We start from the raw sequence: 20,084 nt of genomic DNA, 5'->3' as shown, positions 1-20,084 counted from the left end.
CAAACAAAAGAAACCAAGCATTAATGTGTAAGAAAAAAGGTTCTTCTCACATCACTTCTCATGCCAGGACAATCCTGGTTTCACGCCAGACATAAAGGTTATATTGAGACACCAGTGAGATTTCACTGTCATTTCAATAACACACACCTTCAAGTCAGCCTCTGTAAAGGTGTGTGCATATCTGGACACGCCTCTGTATAAAGTTCAAACATGATTTAAATATGTCATCCTACACCAACAAAGTAGTATTAGAACAAATCTGAGCCTATTGTGACTGAGTCATATGAGTACACGGCAGATATTTTAACACCACTTTGATGGCTGACATAAATAAGCCTAAATCTCCAGCATACTATGATTTATATGACCACAATAGCTCTTCTCCTTCCCTTCCTAGCTAATTTATCATATGGAACCAACTCACAGATTTCCCTTGAAAGGATACTAATGTAAAGGAAAATTAATAGGTTTACAATCATCGACACAGCTGACCAGCGTACAGCAGCATCCTCTTAAAGAACAAGCTGGAGCTGCCTGAAACAGCCCAGGTTTAGAGGGAGGCAAAGCCTCCTGACAGCCCCAGACGAAGGTCTGTGCCTGCAAATGTCACGGGTTTGAGAGTGTGCTACAGGCGAGGCAACACTGTTTGGGGCAGGCTGCGAGACGCTGTAAAAAAAGGCCCAGAAGTACAGCAGCATTTTAAAAGGCACTGTATTCCTGGCAAGTCATGTGCTTTAAAACTGGATGTAAATCATTGCAAACTTCAACTTTTGTTTCAGCGGAACTTTTCTAATGTTTTTGGTTCCACACACAGGGCCCTGTTCAGCATCTTGCTACCATGGTGGTGTTTTTCTATCTTGACAATTCACTTCCGCGAGCAGGCACGTAGCCAACTTAAATGAGACTCAACACAGTGAAAAGCCCTTCAGGTAAACAGTGTGATAAGCTAAACTGCAAAAACGAGACAATGTTTTTGGACTATGAGGCAGTTGCTATGGAGACGGTTGCTAATTAACTGCATTCAGCCAAGAGAACAAAGGGTTTAAGGGCAGACAGGACTCTGTATCTTAGAGCGAGCAATGCATAATGTCTTATGCAATCTGCACATCTATCATATCTGGAATACCTGAGCCTTTGCTTAGGTTGGAAAATACCTCAATGACAACAGGGTGGTTTACTCCTTCAAATTTGAACTAATTTTTAGGTAATTAATGACTTATCAGTTTTTAAAAAGCAAACAAAATCCATACTTAAAAGTCACAGGTGTATCATGAATCAATGCATCGAGTCAGCACTGTATTAAACATTGAAATGTTTTATGTTCACTCAGAGTTACTGTTTTCACAGAGGGTTTGCATGGCAAGGTTTTGGTAGTGAGGGGCTACAGGGGTGGCTACTTTGAGAAGCTGCCAGAAACTTCTCATGTCCGACAGAGCCAGTGCCAGTCGGCTCCAAGACAGATCCGCTGCTGGCCAAGGTTGAGTCCATCAGTGACAGTGGTAGTGCCTCTAGGATAACAGATTTAGGAGGGAGGAAAAAAAACTGGGCAGCTGTAGCCAAAGAGGAGTGAGAATATGTGAGAGGAACAGCCCTGCAGACAGCCAGGTCAGTGCAGAAGGAAGAGGAGGAGGAGGTGCTCCAGGTTCTGGAGCAGTTAGGGAAGAAATGCAGCCCATGGGAAGGACTCACATTGGGGAAGTTCATGGAGAATTGTATCCCGTGGGAGGGACCCCATGCTGGAGAACAGGAAGTGTGTGAGGAGTCCTCCCCTTGAGGAGGAAGGAGAAACAGAGACAATATGTGATGAACTGCAACCCCCATTCCCCATCTCTCTGCACCACTGAGAGGGAGGAAGGAGACAAATTGGGAGTGATGTTAAAATAATTAATTCTTCAATTAATTCTTAAATGAAGTTCCTAAAAATATACCTTGGACCTAAATACTGCATTTGAATCAAAATTAGCTATTCTGAACAGACATTGAATTACATTCTTTTAAAGGGCTTATGTTGTGCTTGAGTTTTGTATTATGACTCTTTACTATTTCTACCATACCCTGTAGGCCTGCCCCACTTTTGAAAAAGCATAGACTTGTCAGAGGTGACATAAATCCCACAGCAGCATATTCCCATCTTACAGAATCCCGGTGTGTTCCTGAGGAAACTGCCTGTGCTCATGGCATCCCCCTGCAGCCCCAAGGGCCAGGATCCTCTCAGAGACCCCCGACCCTGTCTGGGGGGGTAAGACATGCACAGGATGTGCTCGGGCCAGACCAGGCACCTCCATACAGCATATGGGCAGATCCCAACTCGCTTTGCAGAAGTTGACCTCTTTTCCTAAGTGAAAGCGGAGAAAACCAGTAAAGAGCCAGTTGCTCATTAGAAAGACCCTTCCTTTAGAGATGAAAAGCCAGTGGATAAAATACATCTGTGCTAACACAAGATTTCTTTAGGTCTGGATAAATAAGGCAATGTTTTTCCTTTTTAAGTCATTAAACATATGATTTAAATAAAAACAAAACTGGGAATTTTTTTTAACGTGATTTAGGTACTGTTGGGATTTAAAGGGTCATAATCAATTCTGAAGTTAAGTCCTTACTAAGGGGAATGGGATGAGTTCACACCTCATATGAGGGTATTACTTCAGCAAAGCTTGCTGCACACTGAACAAGCAGTATATTAATTTACTACAAGAAGGCCTAGGGTTTGGGGTTTTTTTGACATTTTAAATTACGAGGCATCTGCAAACAGATCCTAAATCTGAATTGCACATGGATTTTCCACACCAGCCAATTCAGACTGCCCCTAGACATCCCCTCCAGCATTAATCACTCACCCACACTACTGAAGTTCATATTTCTTTTACAGAAACAGAGGTCTGCAAAATTCTTAAACTCTTGCCTAGAAAACAGGAATTATTACTTATGTGGCAAACTAAGTTTTAAACATAAGGGACCCAATTCTGCCTTCAGTTACACTGCCATAAATCTTTAACAATTCCATTAGATTTATAACAGTGTAACTGAGGAGGAAATTGAGCCCAAGATATTTTCTAAATCGGTAATTAAATAGCAGAATTTTAGTTTGGCACAGAGTAAAGACCTCTTAGATTACGTCTTTGGATAAGGCTACATACTTTTTTGTTCCTTGAATAATGATGTTATGAGCAAATTAAATCATCTTATTTTCAGCAGCTTCTCTATTACTCTGTGGAAGGACCACATCATCTCATGGAGTATCAATATGGGGCTAAATATCACCTCACCTTCCCATCCATTTTCTCTCTCTTCTCCATATAAATATCAGACTCCTTATAGCTCTCCATTATTTGTACACAATATAAAGCACCTCGAGGACCTTTTCTTGTTTGGTTTCAAGGAACTACTATATTAAGCAAATGGCTAATAATAATAAAATGGCATTTAGTCAACTCCCCTATCAGAGGAGAAAGGCATCCTGTGGTCACATTATGCAGAGATTGCCCTTTTCAGAAGATGCAGCCTGCTCTCCCCACACACAGGATGTGGTGCAGGAACATGGTTTTGCCACAGCTGCCCTAAGCTCCCCAAGGGTCACCGGATAAGCTGTGAAAGGGCCCCCTTCAGCATTAAAACTTAGATGGCACTGTGGGGCAAGAGGCCTCAATTCCCAACCCTTGATGACATCAGACAAGTTATTTAGTCTCTCTAGACTTCTTCCTTGGGCAAAGGCAACTTGTATAATTTCCTGTCTCATAATTTTAATAGAAGTGGGTTTTTTTATGGACTATTTTACCTCATTTTTATTTCTGCTCAGTATTTCCAGTTCTAATGCATCTCTCCTATTACCTCCTGCTTTGCTAACCTCATATGCCAGAGTCCACGCTGTCCCCAGCTCTGTGTGTGTCACACTCGCAGAGGTCAGTGGGAGGCTGAAACCTGGGAAAACTGCTTCCAAATGGGGGCTGAGAGAGATCAACAGACTTTGGGGTAGCCAGGCCAAAGGGCTTTCTGAACTGTCCCACCTGTTAATGACACTCCTCTGGACACCCAGCTATGTAGCTCCCATAGACTCTTTTCCCTGCCTCGCAGGATGGAAAATTCTGCGGGCGGCTCCTCTGTACACTATCCCTTACAGTAATTCTCCCAACCTCTGGTGATTGGGCCTCTTATAGCTAAAAATACACCATGCAGTCTAAATATGTAACAGACAATATATGCCTGCATACCTCACCTATCTAAATATATGCTTACATACCTATCTAATAACAACTACAAATATGAATCATACTATATCTTTGCAAACTGCTCTCACAGCAGGTTGCATTCAGTTGCCAAAGCAAAGAAGGAAGGTCCCAGTCAAGAGGCAGTCAATTTGTTGAGTACAAACCTTCTTATTGAGGTCTCCTAAGTATATTTGAATTGGGTAGAACACATTTTATTCACACACACAAACACGCGTATTTGCACATATATGTATGTGCATATATGTACGTAGCTATTAGTAAATATTTATTTCACCATTAATTGTACTAAAAGTTTTATTGCCAACAGGAGGAACTAAACAAATGAAAATGCATTTCTTGTTCAAAGAATTAAATGCTGAAGTTACCAGACCACATGAAAGCATTTGTTAAAATGATACAAAGACTACTTTCACTATGTAAAATTATTAGTTGTCAACTATATTCATAAACATAGTAATCCTGCTGTCCCCAAATCCCTGGAGTTGGAACCATTTGGGCTAACATTTTCTTTTTCCCAATGTTTAAGACAGTAGTGTTACTCCCTAGTTTAGGGGTAAAACTGGTGCTGAATACAAATGGCTGAAGATGCATTTTTCATCTGTGTTCCCTACTCACTTGCATTGCAAGCATGGCATAGAAGGCTATTTAAACAGTGATTTCTATTTAATTAATGCTTTTCTTTTCCATGCTAACCAAACACCAGTTGATGTTAAGGCAGAAGAAAGCAAAAGTGAAGCAGCTTCAGGCAAATAAGCTTGAGCTGTTTTAGCTTTGCTGCAATGACGAGGCATACTGAAAACTTATGCAAACTTAGCATAACCTACCTCTTCTACTTCCACACAGATTACTGGAATATGCTCCCTAGCACCTCCAGGCATGTATTCTGTGCCACTGCCCCCAAAACCATCAGACATCAAGTCTGGTACGTTTGCCTACAGACAAACCAAGACTCGGCCCAAGCCAAATCCATCACTGCCTGTTGGATCTCCGGTGCATCCCCTCCAAGGAGGGCAACCAAACCAGGAACTGGGATGATGACCTGATCTTTTTTGATGGCTCGTACACACGGTAACCTCAGTCAAGCTTACTGCCCCATTCAAGATACAAAAGAGATCTCAACAAAAGCATGAAATCTGCCTACATCCAGAAAATCCTCAGGAGGCTTGACCTAGCTGGAGGTGGCTGTTGTAGGAAGGCTGTAATTAAAGAGTTATGACAGTGACGCTGACTTCTCACACCAGAAAATGTGTGTGTTGATCACAGTTTCTATTAACAGTGTTTGAGTCCTCTGTAGGTAAAATTATAATGGTGTTTTCCCAGCAGCTCCTGCAGTGTGCTATGCTTTCTCAGGGTTCCAGTTCAGCCGTGAATTTGGGATACTTTGTTGTCCCTTTTACAATAGGTCCAACAAGGTCACTTCTCTATGTTTAAAAGAGCACTCATGAAATGGAATTAGCACATTTATGTCCCCAATTCATATTTTTTTTGCTTAGAAAGACATGTTCCTTAATCATACAGTGTAAACACTGAGTATGCCTAAAAAAAAACCAGAAAAACTTCAGAGGAGTCTTTTGCTAGTAGCTAAACCATTACTCCTACTGAAAGTCTGTAAACTGTTAATCCACTAGTGTCCAATTCCTTAAACTTAAATTCCAGACTCAAATCATCTGGAAGCCTAGAGCCTGGAGTGTTTCTCTCTGATGTTCCAGACCAAGTGCCTCACATGAAACTGCTTGTAGGATAGGAAAATATTCATACAATGGTATTACTGCAACTTCTCAAGGGCATCACCAAAAAAAAAAAAAAAAATAATCCTGAATGCATCTGTGAGGAAATCTCTGTAAGACACAGTTAAGATCCATATTAATTTTGAATAGCATGGCCCCCAGGGAATTGTGTAAGACTCATGTCACAACAACCACAGCATTTACTCTCCAACAGTTAGCCCGGTCTCACTCCTCTGAGGTGTGGGGTGGGATACCAACCTACTTCTCAGGACATTGCATGTGCCCAGAAAACCAAAGATGCTGTAAAATTTTGTTGTGTTCCCATTGCTCCTTGTTCCCCACAGTGTTATTTGTTGTCACACCCACATTGAGAAAATCCACTAAGGGAACAGCGGGAACATTAGGATGAAGTTTCCCTCCCAGCATGGTTCAGATATGTGGTTTTCACTGCTCATCTCACTGGCCCCTACTCTGACTCAAACTGACTCCCAACTCCAGGCTTTTACAGACTGGTACAAGCCATGGTGAGGGTTGTGATGCCAGCAGTTAAAGGGTCAATTTTTGCACTGTCCAAGTCTCTCTCTTTACCAAACACCAGTTTCTATGTTTTCTTACCTCTTCTGCTTCCATAAGGAAGCCGAGAGCAAGAGTGTCAACATGAACATAATTTACCTTCTGCATCTCCACATAAGAACTTTACTGGGGATGTGGGTCAGTGGTCTGCTGCTACGATTGTGTGAGATAACTTAGCCGGTATTTGAAGTGGAGACACTTCTACCATAATCTTATACTGGTCTCATGAAGAGGAAGTCAAACCTGACAGCCCACCCCAAGAGAATGTGGGCTTTACTTGTCTATCTCAAGTTGTTCCCAGCTTGTCCGAATCAGAAGATGTTTGCCCTAACATGCTTCTAGGAGGAATCCCAGTTCCACAAGGAATGAGATCAATTACAATTAAGTCCATTTTCTTTTATGCTATCTACATGCAGGGTATTAAATTATCTTGATCTCTCAGTACTGTGCAACCAACTAACACAGTACATCAGCCTGATCAAGACTGCTTTAACTACCTCCCAGTGCGACAACTCTATTTCTTAAGGCTGCAAAACTATGCCTTCTGCAATTACAGGATCACAAGTTCATCTTGAGAAACCAGTGCTGGAAGAAAAACAAGCTAATATAAATCACACTAGACAACAATCACCTAAATGTATCCTGGATGTTCCAGTGAGGTTGCATCACTTCAGTGCTCTCATGCTAACACGTGTCAGTTCTAAACAAGGGTATTACTAAAGGAACAATGTCATAAAGGAGAAACACCCTCTTGCTCTGTATGGCCATTTGAAAAGGATTAGCCATTAAATGACACTGAAGTGGTCAAATGCCTGATCAGAACCTGCCCTGGTAGTTTCCACTTGGTTAGGCAAGAACTGACGTTGCTAGTAACTCCTCCGTGCAAGGGTGCCTACTAAACACTGGGCAGCAGCCACACCATTTTCTTGACACTGTTTCCCACAAACAGGCTATAAACAACTTTCTATGAGTTCTCCTTTATAGGGACGACTGAAGAGAACATGTTTCGTAGATAGAGGACAAAACTGAAGTGCTAAAAATCACTTTCAAAGGATGCCCTCCTCTTTCTGATACCTAATTTTTCAGCAAAACCTTCTAATATATTTTCCCAGTTCCTCTGGAACACATCACCCTTCTAATCCAACACAGTCAAATGGAATAGTTGGTTGCTGTGCCATGTATGAGCTTCCACAACATTACCAACACTTTCATGTGTGGTGCTTCCCCACAGCCTGCTCTCTTCTGCCTGCTCCCCCATAAGGAGTCGATACCCTTATCACACACAGCTCTCACTGTCCCACTTATATTTTCTCTTGAGGATGACAGGTTATGACAGAGGGAAAAAAAAAGAAAAAGAAAAAAACTCTCTCGTGAAGGCTCTACCACTTTATCTCAAGCCACTGAACAATTTACTCTTGAAAGCCCAAGCAGAAAGATGAAACTCTGTCCCCCCACATTTCAGAAATCCTCAACAAGTAAGGCCAATAACCCCTCGTTTCCATTGACAGCAGTGCCTGTGGCTCAGCTCACAAAACCAGGTCGCCTCCTCGCAAGCACAGCGCGCTGATCCTGCAAGAACATCAACAGATCGCAAAAACGTTCACAGGCAGGTTCGCTCATCATTCAAGTACTTCCAAGCAGTAACTTTTCAAACAGACAGCATATCCCTGGCCCTTGGTCCCCTTTCCCTGCTGGCCAGTGGCTCGGCACAGGCGTGCACAGCCTGGCGTCACGCGTGCGCCCTGCCGTGATGTAACGCCCCGAGCAAGCCCAGCCCTGCGAGAGTGTTTCTAGACACATTTGTTTACAACCTAAGAAACCCAAACAGCAACTTTCATAATAGGAGTCCCATCTCCTAGTGCAGTTGGTGCCTGTTGCTGTGAGACCAAAAAAAAAAAAAAAAAAAAAAAAAAAAAAAAAAAAAGGGGGGGGGGAATACAGGAGTGTATCTTTGTACAGTGATTGCAGTAACAGATGAATAAACATGCAACCTGATACTGCACATCTGGTATTTCATCACTCCAAATACCTTATTCACATTCAAATATATTTAATACTGTGGAAAGTTTATAAGGTAGCAATGGCTTTATAGAGGCAGTAACTTGCATGGGACTTTTAAAATTAAAAGCAGTAGTAAAAATAATTTATACCATGTTACCATATTCTTCATAAAGCTATTTACCTTGCAGTTTCCCATTAGAAACCCAGAAAAACACCAAATAATAGCAGTTAGCTACAGAATCACACAAGCCTACAGAACAGGATTTCTTTTGTCAATGTACTAGTTCAAAGTTCAATTTTAATATTCGGGTTATACAAGGTGCTTTGGAAATGAAGACTATTATTGCTCATCATGCAAAAATTCTATTACCTGAGATGAAATTTTTATGAAAGTATCATTTTCCCTTTACTGTCACGGCAGTGCATAGCAAAAGATTTTATGTATAACCTAATAAACATATACAACACCTCCTCACATTAATTAGTACTCGTTCTTCTCTGTAAAACAACTAAAGATGCTACAAAACTTGCTTTTTAAATAATCACTACATGCTTTCAAGCAGTTTTGTTGCAGAGAAGAACACCTCCAATGCAAATTTATAACTGAAGAGCTGTTTACAGGTCTCAAAATTTAAGATCAATTTATGTTCATGTCTTAAAGGCAAAAGCCACCTCTGCTACCTTGAGGCTAAGTTAGAAGTGCTGATAGCAACATGCCTGCAGGCATATCACACTTCCTAGCAGCTTATGGCACTTTGGCATTGTCCCTAGAACTGCACTAAAGCTACTTCTCTCTATAGCTAAATTAAAAAAAAAGATGAAAATGTGCACGCAGGGCCAAATCCATTCTCATGGTAATTCCACTGACTTCAGTGTTACACCAGGGATAACAGTAGGGCTGCATTTCACAGCAGCTTTCGTTCTTGTAATCTTTTCCAAAACACTCTCCCCGGAGCAAAGACAAGCACAGGCAAATATCCTGCCAATAAGTGAGTTCACAGGAATTGCTACAAGCAACTAAACTGTCAGCAGTAAAAGACCAACAATCGGAAGAAAGTACAAATACAGGACAGCCAATGCCCTCTAATGGGCTTGAGTTTTACTATGTGCTGGATAAACAAGGACATGGAAATTCATGGGAATGGATCTCTGAGAGGGAAGGCAAATTATAGGGTGTCCCACTTTGTACCAGTGGATGGTATTTTTGTTTGATCAATTTTTATTTTGAAATGGTACAGATGAAAAAAATCTTACGAATACCTTGCAAGACAAATGAAAACGGGTCTAAGAACTCTGTCTTTCCTCTATGGGTCATGCTTGCCTGCTTCCACAAAGAGTGTGAGCATCAACTTATAGATGTGTTCCTCTATCCTCCTTCAAGCCTTCATACTTATACCATCCTCACCTTTCTTTAATTTTATTTACTTTTAGTCAATACTGCACTAGGAACAAAACCAACACTCTAAGACCTTCAGAATCACACGCACAAGGGAAAGAGGAAAAGAAGTGATGGATAGTGCTTTCCTGCAGAAAGCTTATCCCTGTTCCCTTGGCCTCACCCTGCATTCCCTCTCTCTCAAGAATTTCCAAACTACAGTTCCTGGAATTTACCCATCTGAACCAAAACAAGTGTCTTTGCTTCTTATCCAACCATTTCCTATTAATTTAAAAATGAGAGTTTCATTAAGCTTTCATTTTCTTTTCTGAAGGTTTCTTCGAGGAGCCACAACCCTGGGCCAGCAGTAGCCTAAAACACTCCTGGTCTTGCACAGGAGCATTTATAGCTTTGCCTTTATAGCCTGAGGATGCCCTAAGGCAAAAAAAAAAAAAAAAGTCTAGACATCCTCTTTCCCTTCTCAGCCATGGGGCCCTGCAACCCTTTTCTGTGGGTATAGGATCAGAAGTTTTTTGTTCTCGTCATCTTCTTGTGCCTTAAGTTACTTTTTTGGGAAGGCAAGGGGAGAGGAAAACACCCTTCCCTTCCCTTCCCTCCTTCATTTGAGATTTCAGCTGTAGAGGAACAGTTGAAGTGATTCAGGCTGCCCAGAGAGGTCACAGATGTCCCTCAGTACCAGTGGGACACGCTGCTCCTGCCCAGGTGGCACCAGGGGCAGGCGCCCCTCTGCCACCCCCACCCCCCAGATTTCATGCCCCCCAGTCCTCCTTGAGCAATCCACCAAGTCCCCCTGAGCCAGCTGACCAAGAGTCTGTACACAGAGCTCATAGAAACACGAGTTTAAGGATGGTTTTAGACCACCACAAAGAACAGTGAAGAAACTCTGGCTTCTGCTTACACGAATGTCACAAAACTGTCATTAAATCAAAGGCAGAGACTTAAAATATTTCTTCAAGCAAAATCCCTGCTCTTCTCAAAGTCTCCCTCCGAAGATCAAAAACTACAATTGCTTAACTTAATCCACACAGAGTGATCATTATATTTGCCTCTATAAAAATCATATTTGTTCTTGTGCCTATATCTAAAGGTAATTTCAGACAGAAAATGAAATGGTGCTCTCTTGACCTTTTGTCTTACAAGGTTCATGAATTACTGACACATTACAATATCCCCCAACACTGTGGAAGCTTAGAGATACTGCAGTGTCTCTCTTGTAAGTGAAATAAACTTGGTATGCCACTAAAAGGCATTAAATTATTTTCATTATGCCACACAGAATCTAAAACACTTACACTGTTTTGATTTCAAAATCCTTTGAGAACAATTATGCTCTCAGGGCCATAAGACTCTATTAGAAAAGTCCTCAGAAACCTAGCATGGTTTCAATAAATCCTCAAACACTACAAAGCAGTTACTCAGCTTGAAGAATGAAAACATGAGTTCATCCACTGCACAGTCAGGATGTAAATTCTGCTCATAGAGTACCCTTGCACTTCCTAATACATTTTTTTTCTTCTCAATCAGGGCAACGCTTTAAGTCAGGTTTTCAGCATCAAGTACACTTAGATCCTTTTTTGATTGAAAATAAACTATATTTGACTTAGGATTAGTACAAATGTGAGATGTGCATATGCTTATGGTACTACTAGCTACCAGTATTAATCAGCAATTAGATATGCACAAATAGCTTTATACATATATAATTCAACAAGTCTTAACTTTCGGGATTAGAGAACCATCAAATGAAGTCAGTGATTGTCAAAGTGAATGGATAAATAAGTTAATTTCTTTAATTTATACAATGGCACAAAAAATGCTTCAGAACAGCGAAAATCGGATTTCAGGGGTGACTAGTGTGGTTGTAGGGATCCTGATTAAAAAAAAATGCAGCCACAGTTATTTTGGCTGATGAGGCTGTTCAAGCCTAAGTAGAGCTTTTGAGCATAAGTACACAATAAGCTTGTTTGTATATACATGCTTATGTACTCCTAGAAGGAGCACAACCTTCTAATTAGGCAAATCATCTCCCCTTTCCAAAGGAAAATAACAGCATCAAAATGCAATCAAAACAGGCGGAAAGGGGCGAGAAGGAGAGGACAAGAGAGATTATATTCCCTTGGGCAGTGGCAGAACAGGAGGGCGGGAGAAGGGGGGGAGGAAAAAAAGCAAACACCCAGGCAGGAAACCCGGCCCCAGCAACTTTCTGCCAAGGGCAGCTGAGATGCTTCATCCCAGCCCCTTTTTTTTTTTTTTTCCCAGACGCGACTGTTTGGTGTGGCCGCCGGGGTCACACGGCAGCTGCGGAGGGGGCCGGGGGCCCTGGTCCCGGCAGCAGCGGCAGCAGAGTCCCTGTTTCCATGACCTCAGGCGGGGGGCACAGCTGGTGGCAGCTGCAGCACCATCTGCTCGGGGCTGGGCCCCCGCCCCTGCCGGGGGCTGCCCGGCCAGGTACAGCCAGAGCCAGTGTTCGAGTGTCCCCAGGGGCACAGCCACCCACAGCACGGGCACCCCAGGGAGGGGCTCTGCCCGTCCCCAAGAGGGGTTTGCAAAATGGAAAAGTAAAAAAAAACGAGAGCGGGACGAAAGCTACAGAGCCCCGACGGTGCGTGCAGATGTCAGTGTCCCTCCGCGGAGCCCGTATTTATGGAATGCTGTCAGCACGTCATCTGATTTGTAGCAGTTCGCACGGAGGGAAGGGAAAAGGGAAAAAAAAAAGAAAAGAGATGCCAAGGCACCCCTAACTTTCCTCTTTCATCGAGAGGCTTCTGAACACAAGGAGAACTTTATCACTTTTCAGTTCGGTATTGCAAAATCTGCCACACCACCACGCAGACAGTGCTTCCCACATCCCTGTCTTCACCATTTATTAAAAAATAAAGAAAAATGCTTACTTCTTCTATGCCCAAGGAGTAACACATTTAGAAATTTCTTTTAAACAGTCACATTCAGCCACAGCACAGCACTTGTTAGAGGCACAATTCTGTATCAATATTGCTTCCTAGTGCCAGTCGTGAAGGAACTGGCTCAGACAGTCCTGACCACCACGTCAGCCCAGCTGAGCTCTGTCAACTTCACAGGTTTCTTCCAGGTTTACTCCAAAAGTACCAAAATCAGAACTAGGAATTTTGTGTGAAAACAAGCTGAGCTCTACAGTTTTCATTGGCACAATTATTTCCAAAGGCTAAAACATGTACCACTTACCATACATTTTGCCTTCATCTGATAAGATGATTTTCCTCCTCCCACATGGTGGATAGATAGCTAGAGCCTCCTGAAAGCTCTGTTCAATGTCAGGGCTCCAGACACCTTCTGCATCATTGTCAATAGGTTTATCTGCAGAATCACTCATTCTTTCAATATCTTCGGCAGGACTCTCGCTGCCGCTCCAGCTGCTGGGCTCAATGGTGATGGCTGGGGTCTCCAAGCCTAAGCCTGGAGTCTTCAAGGAAATAAACCTGCAAAACAAACAAACAAACAACCCCAAAAGGCATTAAAGACATGGAACTCCAGGCAAACATTTCTGTCTACTTCTGATGCTAAGTTAACTGCAGCTGAGCAGGAATGGCCGTAACAAGAGCATGGGGTGCACCCAGGAAAAGTGAAAAACTAATAACCATTCTACCTCAAATGAGCACAGGTGGAGCAACAAGGCCGTCAGAAGGGGAACTCTACCACATTTTCTGTGTGCAATTACATGAAGGCATAGAGCATCGGGTTATTTTTCACAGATAGACAAAGTGGGTCTTAATACTTGGAAAAACTCTCCAGCCACATTTCATCTGGCTGAAGACTGGCACCCTTAAAATAACGAGCCAGACCCTCAGGCAGGAGTAAATCAGCGTACTTCCACTGGCTGGAAGGGAAACACACCAATTTATGCCACAGTGACCACCAGAGCCTAAACCCACTTGAACCTAAAAACAAAAGCAAAAACTATTGTTCGCATTCATCCGGATGTCAGTGGAGTAAATGGAATTACACTAGTGATGACACAGCTCAATGCAATGAAGTGGAAAAGGCTGTAATTTTCAGATCTTACCCAAATAAATAATACAATAAGAAGCTGAGCTACATACGAGAAGAAATTTTTTAAATGATAATATCAGAGAAAGGAATTACAAGAAAAGATATATGCTCTCCTTGATTTAAAAGGTCTCTGTCACAGAACCATAGCTGAACAAAAATTACAAGCTTCAAGTTGCTGAATCAATTTAATAAGAAATAATTTAATATAGCTGCACCTGCTCACACCAGCAGAGCTGCAGATCTGTCAGTGTTCCTTTTATATTTTTGAGAGAAATACAACTCTGCTATAAAGACTTGCTCCAGGCAAAAAAGCTGCTATACCAGACCACATTCACCTCTGGTGTAATTCTTCAAGAAGTCAGTGAAACAACACCAGGAACAGATTTGGCTCAACGTGTCTAGGCATAATGCAGTTTTATTTTGAAAAACGAAGAAGTTTGGTGACTCTAACTAATCTAAGTGGATGGGAGTGTTCAAACATGCACACATGAGCTGCAAACACACTTAAAAATCCAGTTCGCTGCGTAAACACTCAAAATCCCCAAACTGTAACAGTTTTACTCTGCTGGGGCAGAAGAGAGGGGCTTCCCCTTCTGCACACCTCCATCCTCATGCTGATACACCTCTCACTGGGATCTCACAGGATGCCCATAAAACAATAGGTGAAAAGTGGCAGAACGGCATTTACCGCACGGAGAAAGAAGGAGAGGTTGTACATGGAAGGCCATGACACCTCTGAGCTTTGGGCTGGAGAACTCCCTGAAAGAGGAAATATTTTCAGCAGCCCTCAGTTGAACTCACCAATCAACCAATCGCTAGAGATAACCAAAACCTGACAGTCCAGTCCCTCAGAGGCTACGGTGTCTTGCAAAAAAAAAACCAGAGCTGAAACCTGGGAAACAGGGAGCAGCCTCTCAGTCTCACAGACCAACATTACCAGTCTGACGTCCAAAGTATGGGGTATTTCCACTTCTCCAGGCTCTTAACAGGAGCTCGGAGGGATCAGCACATGTGAAATGGACTCCCAAGAACTTGATTTTCCTTACTTGCCCGTCTGTTTCCATAAATGAGGCATTTCTTAACTTCACATTGGTTTGAACATTTCAGCACAGCAATCGCCAGGCTAATCACTGCCTCAAACGCTTTTTAATAACTGATAATGAGGGAGCAGATGGATTCACAGGGAACCACACACAAATGGTAAGTGGGTGAGAAGTCTGGCCAAATGCACCACTTATTATCTGGGAAATCCAGAATATACAAAATTTTTAAATTCTCATCACATGAAGGGAGATGTAAACCTTGGTAAAACAGTGAAACACACCATCCTTCCTCATCCTCAGAAGGCTGAATGGTTGATTCAACCCCTGCAAGAGTTGAAACTTGTATGTAAGATTAAAGCCAAAGCATAAACACAGCGATACTGGGAAAGGACTGACAGGAAACAATCATGTCCACTTAAGCCTTCACATACAGGGGGAATTTTAGGTAAACGAGAGGTAATTGAATGTTAACAGGGATAATTAGGGAGGTTTCAGTTTTATTGCCATAGTGCAGGGGAAAATGGCTACTGGAGGATTCATTGACTTCACATGATCGAGACCACGACTGAGCATTTCACCAGAAGACAGCACCAAATGGGACTGTTTCCTGGGTCTGTTCTTCAAAGGTGACTACAGGAGGAAATCCTTCCCCTCCCTGATCCCAGGCTCAACAGCATGCAATGCACAGCACAGCCACAGGCAGCTTTTGCTCAGCCCAACCACCCTCTGCTTACAAAATCTGTCACAGTCATAGCCTCAAGTCTTATTATCGCCCTATAAACCAGCCCTTGTTATTACATTATGCCGAAATAATTAAAAAGCACAAGGATCACAGTGAGGCTCTAAAGTAATTAATGTTACTTGATATTCATGTTATATCTTGCATTGTGTTTACCGGTGAATTTTCACTAAGGTGCTATCTCCCTTCCCATTCCTTTTTACATACTTGGATATCATCTTAAGGCATTAGTAGCTACTATTCCAGACTCTAAAATGTAAGACAACCAAATGTTTCTTCCAGAACATCTGTACAATTGGGGCAGGAAGCAACCTGCTGGAAGAAAACCTCTCATACTAAAGGTTATTTTCAGTGATTTCTGTTTTGGTGAATGCTGACACTACAGATCAATCTAGAGGACCAAGGAGAAAAAAACACTTGTATTACAACTGCTAAATGACTCCCTCTTATTTCAGGAAAATAATGAGCTAACTCGGTTAATCACTTCCAGCTCACCTCTGCATATCAAAAGGCAATTCCACATCCCTCTTAGCTTGAATTCTAAGGACCCAACTGTGATGAAAAATTTCAGACTTGTTATGCTGAAGTTCTACACGATTATCAAAAATAATACAAGCTGTTGACAGATGAACTTTGTTTCACATTTCTAATGAGCTATGAATCTCTTGTGAAACATGTGGATTTACAATCCAATTTAAATTTATAAAAATTGTTTTTAAAAGCAAGCCTTATTTTTATTAGCAAACTCCAAATCTTGCAATACCAACTTCCAGCAGACAAAGAGTTAAGCTCCTGGGGGTAATTAACCCCACCTCCCTTCACCAGAATCAGAGCCTGTACACATGACAGATCATTCTAGGATTATTTAAAGCACACTACTGCAGTTTAGGAGGTCTCTCCTAACTAGAGTTTTCCTTCCAACACCAGTCTTACATATTTCAAGACAGTTTTCCCTGTGCATAAAACTCCTTTAGCTGCAAACCCAAATGCATCCTTCCTGCAGTTGCTTTCCATTCTCTCCAGTTAAGTCACTTCTAAGCATATCTTTTGTTGTTCAGTTATTAAGACACTTTTTCTCTGCACAATGGAGGTATCTCCCCCACCCCCCCCAAACAATGCAATGTTACATTAGTAGGGGCAATAAAGGATTTTATAAACAGGTTTTATCGCCAATCCATTCAAGACAGCTCGATGAGGTACAAGATAGGACTTATTATCGTTATGTTCCCTCAGTAGAGTAACTTGAAAAATTACTTTAAAAACGCAGAGAAACAAGACTAGCCGTTGTCAGAGCTGATCAAACCAATGTATTTAACTAAAACCAAATGATAGTCCGCAACTTCTTATCAAGGGACTGGTTTCTTTACTTGCACAAAACATTCTCTTATGCCTTCACTTTATGAGCAATGCAAACCTGGACTTGCCCAGAAAGCTGCTGCTCACAGACCAACAACTGAGATCAATAGCTCCTCACAGGAGCATAGGACAAGTGCAGATTTAAGGCCTTGATATGTTTCATACCCTTCAATATTTGCACAATGAACCAACATGAAAACACTGTCTTTCAAAAGTCATTAGGGACTAATCTTATTTCATAATATCTTGCAAAAGTTAAACCATTTTCTCTGTTTGTTTAATTCATTTACTTTCTTGGATTTCAGTGTACAGGTGCCAAACGGTGCCTTCACTGTGGTGTCACATAACCACTGGAAGAGGATTAATACTCTGCAGATATTGGTGCAGGAACACGAGAATGACTGAAAACACGCCTTGATTCTGAGAGGTGTCTGAGAAAGAAAACATTATATCTCCCAAGTCTTCTAAATTGTGTCTGCTTGAAGGGGATGAAGTGTAGGTATTTTTGAGATAATCTACAATGGCACCTGCAAGAATTGGCAGGTGAGAAAGCACCAGTGTTGTTATCCACACTGATCTTCTGGCTATGAATAGCTGTAGATGGCTACCAAATCATTCTTTCAACCAGACCAATATTCCTAAAATCTGTCTTTCAGAAAAACTTTAATTCTAGAGGTAAAGATTTTTAGTGTTGAAGGGGTAAATTACACTTTTAAAGATACATTTTATTTTTAATTTGTGAACAAACTCAGCTTCAATTATATAAAAACAATGGGATCGAGAATTCAACAAGTTTTTTATAAACATCAAGATGATAATGAGCAGATGAGTAAAAACCAACTAATTCTAAATTTGCAGATGGCAAATTTTCTCTGAAGGCTTGAAATGTTGCAGGCCCATGGGATTTTCCTTTTGCTTTGTTCAGCAGTACAAATCCACAGCTGGAGTGCTAAAGCTCTGGAGAGAATCCAGAGGAAGAAAGTTATCAGATCTAGAAAACATGACCTACCAGGAAAGGAATTAGGTTTGTTTAAATTTAGAGAAGGCTGATGTGAGAAGATAACCACTTTCAAATAAGGAAAAGGTAAAAGCAAAGCAGAGAAGCAACTCTTGGCCATTTCTACCAAGGATAGGATATGAAGCAAAGAACTTAAGTTGCAGCAAGAAAACTCTAGGTTGGTCATTTGGAAGACTGTTTTGACCCTACCAAGTCACACCCTGGAAGCATCTGAGGGAACTGCTGGAGAAGAGAGGTTGTTCAGAGGAGGTGACACAAATGTTTCTCAGGATCAATGCTCAACCCTGTCTGAGGTAGAGAAATGAACTACATGATACCGTGAGACTCAGCCCCAACAGGAGGAAACCTGCCCTGGGAGCATATCCTTGACTAGGCATGGGGGAATCCAGGTGCCCAAGAGACTTCACGCATGTCCTAGTGACCAGACAGCTTTGTCAGCTGCAGGGCAGGAATCCAGGCAGAACCAGGCTTCCTACTGCAGGTGCCTGTGGAGCTCCACGCTCCTTCACTCAGCGCAGTCCCTTGCACAAGAGCTGGGCATCCTGCTGGGCATCCTGCTGGGCATCCTCCTGCATGAGCATCACTGGCAAAAGCCACCCGTGAAGTAGCTCATCAAGGCAGCCAGGATGGGGGAAGACCAAACCACCAGGCTGGGGAGGAGAAGGCTCCATCTCCTGCTGGTACTCTCCATGGGAGTTTTGGGAGATGAGGCTGCCTCATCCCCCAGCCACCCCCCAGTGCTTCCAGATATCTGTTGAACTGCACAACTCTTGCCATCATATCCAGATTTCTCAAGCTCTTTCTGCATTGATTAAATTAAATATGGAACTGGTGGAAAGCTTGAATTTTACTAGGATTTTATGTTTCTATGTTGCCAGTAAAAGTATCTTTAAAGTGTTTATGCAAGTCAAGCATATAAAAAACAACTTTTTTATTTAAAAAGAAATTTACACTATGGATTTTCTAGCTGTGATGGGTAAGTATGTATGGATTTTCCTGATTCACTGAGGTGTTCTTCAGGCATTACTTTCAGGAAAACACTATATATATTCGAGCCATTTTATATATAATTTCTTTTTATGAAGAAAGGATATAACACAGTATGAAGAATAAAAATGTAAATAATTTACAGAGCATTCAGTGGTGAAACCATTAGATTAAAATGACTTTATATTGTATTTCTGTTACAAGTTCTACTTATCAGCAGTTATTCCCTCTAAGAAGAAAGAGCACCAGGAGACAGAAGCAGCCCATTTGTAGGACAAAGTTTTCCTTTAAAACTGTCAGACTAATTCAGCCCTTCACATTTGCCACTGAAATGAAATAAAACAAGTTTTTCTCTGATTGCATGAACACTTCAGGAAGAAATTTTGATGCTGTGCTTTTTCAGTGATCACATAGTTGCATGCAATGATGCTTCCATGTACTTTCTATCGTTCATATAAACTACCTTTGTTGCCCTAAGATAGAAGTTACCATTTCTTGCTTGGGATTCAAGCTATGTATTAACTGCAACCTACCTATTTCAGATTTGTCTTTGGAATCTGTGCAGGAATAACATGATCAGTTCAACTGCAGCTACAGAACACCTGTGAAGAGCACATGATGCTTTTTTCTGAAGTTGAGTGCATTATGCAGTGAATTCAGGCACACTTTCTTCTCCTCAACTGTCGCACTCAGGGTAAACATAAAAGTAGCAGGAAGACAGACAGTGCCATGTCAGTGTGTCAAATACCAAAAACATGTAACATAACATCAGTGCAGCGATAGTTTTCTTCCAACAGAACTCTGCACCTGATCATCTGAGAAGATTTACATGTGTATTTTCACAAACTCTGAGGAAACTTACTGAACAAAGAATGACTTAGATCTGCAAGAGTAGGCAGCATATAGGCCTAAATGTGAAATTAGGATTATATGAACTATTTATAAAAAGAAACAATGCATTCTCCTTGAATTGCCTTTTTTTTTTTTTGCTTATA

General features: G+C 41.7%; 1 protein-coding gene across 4 annotated transcripts in view; it reads right to left on the bottom strand.

Moving 5' to 3' along the window:
* The window catches only part of TEAD1 (TEA domain transcription factor 1), a 154,986-nt gene that overhangs the window by 88,278 nt on the left and 46,624 nt on the right, over positions 1–20,084 (bottom strand). For all 4 annotated transcript variants that reach the window (XM_027714863.2, XM_027714851.2, XM_027714846.2 and 1 more), the window contains exon 2: positions 13,122–13,375. In XM_027714863.2, coding sequence (XP_027570664.1) covers positions 13,122–13,269 — 148 coding nt within the window. In that variant the 5' untranslated portion in view covers positions 13,270–13,375. The remainder of the gene's footprint in view (positions 1–13,121; positions 13,376–20,084) is intronic.

This window comes from Pipra filicauda, unplaced genomic scaffold (genome assembly GCF_003945595.2).
Source record: "Pipra filicauda isolate LSUMZ 115617 unplaced genomic scaffold, ASM394559v2 scaffold470_size491443_pilon, whole genome shotgun sequence".
Lineage (NCBI taxonomy): Eukaryota > Metazoa > Chordata > Aves > Passeriformes > Pipridae > Pipra > Pipra filicauda.
The sequence above is the reverse complement of the archived record's forward strand: the minus strand, read 5'-3'. Positions and strand labels throughout refer to the sequence as shown.